Here is an 8,670-nt window from a genome sequence, read left to right as displayed (position 1 = left end):
TCTAAGTTCTAGATGACTGATGACCACAGAAGTTAAGTCGCATAGTGCTCAGAACCATTTGAAGCACCATATATATTGTGAAAAGCAATGGTCCCATAACACTGCCCTGTGGCACGCCAGAGGTTACTTTAACGTCTGTAGATGTCTCTCCATTGAGAACAACATGCTGTGTTCTGTTTGCTAAAAACTCTTCAATCCAGCCACACAGCTGGTCTGATATCCCGTAGGCTCTTACTTTGTTTATCAGGCGACAGTGCGGAACTGTATCGAACGCCTTCCGGAAGTCAAGGATAATGACATCTACCAGGGAGCCTGTATCTAATATTTTCTGGGTCTCATGAACAAATAAAGCGAGTTGGGTCTCACACGATCGCTGTTTCCGGAATCCATGTTGATACCTACATAGTAGATTCTGGGTTTTCAAAAACGACATGATACTCGAGCAAAAAACATGTTCTAAAATTCTACAACAGATCGACGTCAGAGATATAGGTCTATAGTTTTGCGCATCTGCTCGACGACCCTTCATGAAGACTGGGACTACCTGTGCCCTTTTCCAATCATTTGGAACCTTCCGTTCCTCTAGAGACTTGCGGTACACGGCTGTTAGAAGGGGGGCAAGTTCTTTCGCGTACTCTGTGTAGAATCGAATTGGTATCCCGTCAGGTCCAGTGGACTTTCCTCTGTTGAGTGATTCCAGTTGCTTTTCTATTCCTTGGACACTTATTTCGATGTCAGCCATTTTTTCGTTTGTGCGAGGATTTAGAGAAGGAACTGTAGTGCGGTCCTCCCCTGTGAAACAGCTTTGGAAAAAGGTGTTTAGTATTCCAGCTTTACGCGTGTCATCCTCTGTTTCAATGCCTTCATCATACCGGAGTGTCTGGATATGCTGTTTTGAGCCACTTACTGATTTAACGTAAGACCAGAACTTCCTAGTATTTTCTGTCAAGTCGGTACATAGAATTTTACTTTCGAATTCACTGAACGCTTCGCGCATAGCCCTCCTTACGCTAACTTTGACATCGTTTAGCTTCTGTTTGCCTGAGAGGTTTTGGCTGCGTTTAAACTTGCAGTGAAGCTCTCTTTGCTTTCGCAGTAGTTTCCTAACTTTGTTGTTGTACCACGGTGGGTTTTTCCCGTCCCTCACAGTTTTACTCGGCACGTACCTGTCTAAAACGCATTTTACGATTGCCTTGAACTTTTTCCATAAACACTCAACATTGTCAGTGTCGGAACAGAAATTTTCGTTTTGATCTGTTAGGTAGTCTGAAATCTGCCATAGTTCCGCATAGTCAGCGCGTACACAACTTTCCCAATAGAACGCGCCCTGCTAAGCACAACAGTGTCCGTCTCTGCACTACGAGATGGTGCTGCCTTAGAGACGGACCAAGTTCTGCTTCCACCGATCCGCGTATTAATATGTAACGCAGCCAATGAGATTGCTGCTAACGTAGAACCTTTTCTCCTCGTGGCTCACACTCGCGCAGTGATACCTGAACGTGCGAGGTATTATAACGAGTGCACAGACCTTCGATTAGTCAGTCTGCATCAGTTTGCATCAGTCTACATTACTCTATAGTCAAGTTCAGTCTGCGACTAGTAAGATTATCATTTTCCTGTACATAGCCATGAAGAGAAATGTATAGACACTTTGTCAAGTACCAGAGATATGTGAGAATGAGATTAACGTGCCAAGACCAAAGGAACTTCAGATTGTCAATTGTAAATAGCATCCAGAATCAAGTTAAGTAAGGTTTATACTTGTTATTGTTTTAATAAATGTGTGTGAAAATTAATCAAGTTCTGTTTAAAGTTGGTCACCGTCAATCTGCTACTCTAAGTGTGCAAGTGGCCTTTCTATCGTCTGACCTAATGGCAGAAGATAAACACGCCACGATAAGATCACGAGACATATTGCTGACACTCGCCTACTTCGTTAGAGCGACAAGTCAAATAATCTAGTGGTGTGTGTACCGAGGTCTTACAGTACGCACACCACAAGGGAAAACATGTATCTCCTCTGCACATAAAAAGTATTGGGACAGAGCGTGGCTTCTCGGTATATTGCTGGGTTTTCAGGTACCGGAACGCCATCTGCTGACGCAATAGACACTGCATGTTGTTGACTGCCCAGTCGCTAGTATGTTGCTGTATTGCACGATAGTGGTCAGCATGGGGCCGAAGAAGAAGGAACATTCAGTGGCGTTGCGTGAGAGAGTGCTATTGCTCCACCCACAAGGGAGAAGCTATCGACAAACTGGAGCAGAGGTTTCTGTTAGCTACACCACGGTACGAGACATCATTCACAATAATAAAGAGACTGGAACAACAGTGAATAAGTGTCGTCCTGGACGTCCAAAAGTGCTTACAACCCGAGAGCGTCGCCGTATCATCGCACTTGCTCGGAAGGAACCTGCTACAAGTGCAACAACTATTGCTGAGGTTGTTCAGACAGCGTCCGACAAGACGGTTAGTGTACAAACCATACTAAATGTGTTGAATGAGGGTGACATTCATGGACGTTCTCCCAGGAAAAAGCCATACATATCGGAAATTAACCGGCATAAACGCCTACAGTTTGTCAAGGACTACATCAGCAAGCTAGGAAATGTATGATCTGTCATCAACGCCAACTGATGTACTTTGTTCGTAAATGAGTAAAATATGCATAGAAATGGAGCATGTGGCTTAGGTGAAGGGCAGATGCGGAGGATAAAACATCAGTATTTTTAATTTTGCGTATAATGACCAGTTAGAAGTCAAAACAAGTTCCAGTGTCAATGTGTTGCATTTCGGCATTTTCGGATGTGCCACTTTTCGTATCCAGTAGATGGTGGGCTTACCTCTTTTCCACTGTACATGCACGCTGATGAATCCAGACATTATAACATTTGCATGTAGAGTGTCAGTAGCCGGCCGGAGTGGCCGTGCGGTTCTAGGCGCTACAATCTGGAGCCTCAGAAGTTATGTCCCATAGTGCTAAGAGCCATTTGAACCATTTTTTTGTATTTCTACGTTCAAATCAACTGTTAGCAACTACCGCTTAAAGAACAACAACAAAATTACATATTATTTTATATCAGATGTGGAAGAAATTTATATCTGAACTCTCTGCTCATAAATGGCATCTGTGCCTCGGTCCTGTATCCGTTAAAGAACTACACAGTATACAAAAAAGACATAACACAGTTAAACACTAACCTTGTACATGAAAGACACACGCTGATACTGCTGACTACCCTGTTAGGTACATCATTTATAGTATGCTCTACATATTTCAAAACTAGTGCTTCTGCTCTCTGCAAAGCAAAAACATTTTTTGGCCGATTCTTGATTTGCTCCAAAACTCTGTAGCACCCCTCCCTCCCCCTCACCTGTTTCCTATTGTCTGGCAATGGACGTCAGCCTTTTGATTTCTACTCTCCAGAAATGAAATGACCTATTTTACTAACGTTTGAGACTCCTCTTGATGTTTCTTCACGTTTGTGACTTAAAAATTGGGTTGTTTTGAAAATCAGCCTGATGCAAACACAATTAATTTATTTTTTATTTTTATATTTAACCAGAGATGTTTTGACACCTATGTGTCATTTTCCGTGGGTTAAATTTTTATTTCTCTAAAGTAAAATATCAAATTTATGATTGTTTACCTATTGTAGGCCTAAGAATTACAATATGCACATTTTGCTTTGTTTTGTTTAGACTCTCATCTCAAAATTACATCCGTAAATGAACTGCGTTACTATACATCGGCTTTTGTCCCCCTTTTCAACGTTTTTTTTTTTTTTTTGACAGCATGTCATCACAAAGAAAATTATTAAAGAATTGTTTCGTGGGTAGAGGTTATGTACGTTTCTGTACTTAGACATGAAATGGTCCACTGTTGATTGCTTGACAATCTTCCACGTTACAAGGTTCATCAAGTGCGGGTACGACATGCAGATTGGGGGTTCCACGTAAACTATCCTGGGAATCAAGATTTTTTCCTGTTTTGTTATACATACAGATAAGGCATCGGTTTCAGGAATTCCAAGACCACATCAAAATCTCTGCAGTAGTTTCTCAGACTAGCCCAGGTATATGAAACGATGGGAGGAAGCGATTTCAGGTTATATAATTAGATACAGAAGATTAAATGAAATATATTCTGCTTATATACCATAACATGATTGCAACTTACATTTTATGTTCGCATGCAGTAATGCGTCTCTATTATGCTTTTGACAAAGGATGAATGCAGTGTATGTTCTAATGGCATAATATTTTTTGTGTGATAACAAATTAACAGTTTTCGTATTCTGTTCATTTTCAGTGTTAATTTGAACATCTTTAAAAAAATTTCATTATTGTAGGTCAACATGAAGGGTTCCATAGGTCCTGACGAGTGAGTTATCAACCACCAAAATACATGACATAAATGATCATACATTAGGCTGACATAGAAGCTTAAAATATTCACACTAAACGTAAATGTCGTGTGAGTAGGACCTCCCGTCGGGTAGACCGTTCGCCGGGTGCAAGTCTTTTGATTTGACGCCACTTCGGGGACCTGCGCGTCGATGAAGATGAAATGATGATGATTAGGAAAAAACAACACCCCGTCCTTGAGCGGAGGAAACCTCCGACCCAGCCGGGAACCGAACACGAGCCCTTAGGATTGACAGTCTGTCGCGCTGACCACTCTTTTTTTTAATCTCATTTTGTTCGCTTTCGTTCGTTGCATCTGCTCGGGGCGGACATCGTAAAACATCCGTTTAAGTTCGTTGAGATCGATTAACTAAGTTTTTTTTTTTATTACAGAGGGCTGCTAACCCTCTGACCGACCACTCAGCTACCAGGGGCGGACATTTCTACACTGTCAAGGGACCACAGACTTTAATATGTGATACGGATTTGAACTTGATGAGTCTACCAGTTCCTGAGAGAAAGGGTTCTACATCTACATCTACATCTACATCCATACTCCGCAAGGCACCTGACGGTGTGTGGCGGAGGGTACCTTGAGTACCTCTATCGGTTCTCCCTTCTGTTCCAGTCTCGTATTGTTCGTGGAAAGAAGGATTGTCGGTATGCCTCTGTGTGGGCTATGGTCTCTTCGCGAGATATACGTAGGAGGGAGCAATATACTGCTTGACTCTTCGGTGAAGGTATGTTCTCGAAACTTTGACAAAAGCCCATACCGAGCTACTGAGCGTCTCTCCTGCAGAGTCTTCTACTGGAGTTTATCTATCATCTCCGTAACAATTTCGCGATTACTAAATGATCCTGTAACGAAGCGCGCTGCTCTCCGTTGGGTCTTCTCTATATCTTCTATCAACCCTGTCTGGTACGGATCCCACACTGCTGAGCAGTATTCAAGCATTGAGCGAACAAGCGTACTGTAATCTACTTCCTTTGTTTTCGGATTGCATTTCCTTAGGATTCTTCCAATGAATCTCAGTCTGGCATCTGCTTTACCGACGATCAACATTATATGATCATTCCATTTTAAATCACTCCTAATGCGTACTCCCAGATAATTTATGGTATTAACTGCTTCCAGTTGCCGACCTGCTATTTTGTAGCTAAATGATAAAGGACCTATCTTTCTGTGTATTCGCAGCACATTACACTTGTCTACATTGAGATTCAATTGCCATTCCCTGCACCATGCGTCAATTCGCTGCAGATCCTCCTGCATTTCAGTCAATTTTCCATTGTTACAACCTCTCGATACACCACAGTATCATCTGCAAAAAGCCTCAGTGAACTTCCGATGTCATCCACCAGGTCATTTATGTATATTGTGAATAGCAACGGTCCTATGACACTCCCCTGCGGCACACCTTAAATCACTCTTACTTCGGAAGACTTCTCTCCATTGGGAATAACATGCTGAGTCCTGTTATCTAGGAACTCCTCAATCCAATCACACAATTGGTCTGATAGTCCATATGCTCTTACTTTGTTCATTAAACGACTGTGGGGAACTGTATCGAACGCCTTGCGGAAGTCAAGAAACACGGCATCTACCTGGGAACCCGTGTCTATGGCCCTCTTGAGTCTCGTGGACAAATAGCGCGAGCTGGGTTTCACACGACCGTCTTTTTCGAAATCCATGCTGATTCCTACAGAGTAGGAAAGTCATCATACTCGAACAAAATACGGGTTCTCAACAGTCGGACAGACGGACAGGCAAACAGTCAGATAGTTAACAAAGCAATCCTTTAATGATTCTGTTTTTACAAATGGAAGCACAGAACACGATTCCGAAACTCAGATCCTTTTGCCATGTAAAAAGAAACATAAACAGCTTTAGCCTTGACATTTTCTGTGCATAGCTGACTACCTAGGAATACTGTGCTGAGCTGTTCCACCACGAGACTTTTCCTCGACCTCCTGAGCTCACACACACACACACACACACACACACACACACAGAGGCGCTGGCTCTCTCAGAGGTGGGCGCAGTTGACACGCAGATCGCCTTAATTAAATCACGAGGGCTAATTCCGCTGGAGCCGGGATCGCCGGGGATTCCCCGGCGCGTCCTTCTTTCCCCTGCTCCCCCCTCCCTCTCTCCCAACGGCGCTCCTCGGGGTTCCCCCGCGGCCGCTAATGCAGTTTGTATGACGCTTTTAATTGGTCGCGTTCACGTTCCGGGCGACGGATGCCCGCATTACTGGCGGGATCAGGAATGCAAATTACGCCCGCCGGGCCTGCCCGCTAGCGAACGTCGGCCCTGGTGGGGGGGGGGAGGCAGAGGGAGAATTGTTCAGTGGTGGTGGGGGGTGGAGGGGAATGGAGGGAAGAGGGGGTTCCCCTAGGGAGAGTGTTCCGGCCCGGCGGCAGAAACTTGCGCTGAGGAAGGAAGTCATACACCTCTGCACGAGCTTCGGTCCTCCAGGGGCCGAGGAGGCCTGGCTGCACAGTAGACGTCGATACTGCTCCTGAAGATGCTGCAGTACCTGACTGCTGAAACGCTAATTACTTTGTGTGTTCCCTTACCGCAAAAGCAACTGTGGCACCTTTAGCAAAACGAATTGTAATTCCACTTCCTCGGACGAAAAATGAAATAAAAAAAAGCAACCAATACACCTAAAATTTCCCCAAAAGAAGTTCCAAATTCCATGAAAAGTGAACAAGTAAACAAAGTTCCATTTAACACTATTATTTGGACAATTACCAGTGTGGCAGTGATATTTTTCATGTCTGGTGCAAAGTGATATCAAAAGCGTGCGAGAGGTTTTTTTTTTGGTCAAGTGTTGTTTTTTATCTTTGCCGTAAGACTATAGAATCTCCTAGTTTTTGTTATTTCTCTGTTGTTTTTTTTTAGTTTCTTCTCATTGTGAGTTTTCACGAATAAATATTTTTTCGTGAACTCATTATACTGGACGGCTATGCAATTATTTGTTGTAGCCAAGTCGCTTACATAACTGGTGACCTCCGATTAAGGAACTTTAAATCTTTCGTTAGCTACGTCGAACATTAACTGCAAAAGCAATGAACGACGATGGCAAACGATACGGTTCGATAACGGAAGAAATTCATAGGCTTCAGAATGAGATAGAAACTTTACAGTTGCATATTCCGAAAGATATGAACTTAAAGCATATACCGGACCAAAGGAATGATGTTGGTTCAACAACCATGGCAGCACAACCACAGCAAGTAACAGCAATGGAAGTACCCGCTGGTTTCAACGCTTCACCAACTCAACGGTTGCAATTACGGGTGCCCCCATTCATGCCTTCTCAGCCACACACACGGTTCGCGGTAATGGAAAATATATTTCTACAACAAAGAATAGTCAGTGATCACGAGATGTTCACCTTGGTGATACGTAATTTGGACCATCAGACCTCGGTTTTGATATCTGACATTTTAGTGAACCCGCCTACAGAAGGAGCATACTGTAGACTGAAAGAAGAATTAATTTCTCGGTGTGTGATCTCAGTCGACATCAGAGTCAAACAACTACTGTACCAAGAGAAACGGGGAGATAGGACCCCGTCAGAATACTGGCGTCATTTACGCAGCCTGGTAGATAGATCGACAGTCTCTGATAGACTGTTGCTCCACGTATGGCAACAACAGCTACCAACGCAGGTAAGGACCTCACTACCTGGATCAGAGTGCCTCACACACTGGGTGCAGCAGCTAAAACGTCACTGCACAAATATGCGTTGTCAGCCACCTTCTCGCTATGGCAACCGTAAGGTGTTTGTACACAAAGACTTGTGCAATTGCTCTCACGTAATGTTGCGAACAGACTCAGTCAAATCGCCTTTACAACCACCATATAAGGGCCCATTCCAGGTGCTGAGTAGAAATAAGCATACCGTGGACATAATGTACACTTGTGTCCCGACAAAGGTATCGATTGAACGTGCCAAGGCAGCATGGGTTTTACCCTCTCCGACCTCTGACACCACGCCTGTGCATCAACACATGATGGACGCAGAGCATACCGAAACACCGCTGTCCGCAGCTCGTGGTCGTGCGGTAGCGTTCTCGCTTCCCACGCCCGGGTTCCCGGGTTCGATTCCCGGCGGGGTCAGGGACTTTCTCTGCCTCGTGAAGACTGGGTGTTGTGTGCTGTCCTTAGGTTAGTTAGGTTTAAGTAGTTCTAAGTTCTAGGGGACTGATGACCATAGATGTTAAGTCCCATAGTGCTCATAGCCATTTGAA

At 44.0% G+C, this 8,670-nt stretch overlaps 1 protein-coding gene across 1 annotated transcript; it reads left to right on the top strand.

Moving 5' to 3' along the window:
- Positions 1–2,172: 2,172 nt before the first annotated feature.
- On the top strand, positions 2,173–2,616 carry LOC126109448 (uncharacterized). The gene has a single exon (XM_049914478.1). The coding sequence runs from the start codon at positions 2,173–2,175 to the stop codon at positions 2,614–2,616; it is 444 nt and encodes a 147-aa protein (XP_049770435.1).
- The last annotated feature ends 6,054 nt before the right edge of the window (positions 2,617–8,670 follow it).

Source organism: Schistocerca cancellata, chromosome 12 (genome assembly GCF_023864275.1).
Source record: "Schistocerca cancellata isolate TAMUIC-IGC-003103 chromosome 12, iqSchCanc2.1, whole genome shotgun sequence".
NCBI lineage: Eukaryota > Metazoa > Arthropoda > Insecta > Orthoptera > Acrididae > Schistocerca > Schistocerca cancellata.
Note: the sequence above shows the minus strand (reverse complement) of the source record. Positions and strands in the feature narration are given on the sequence as shown.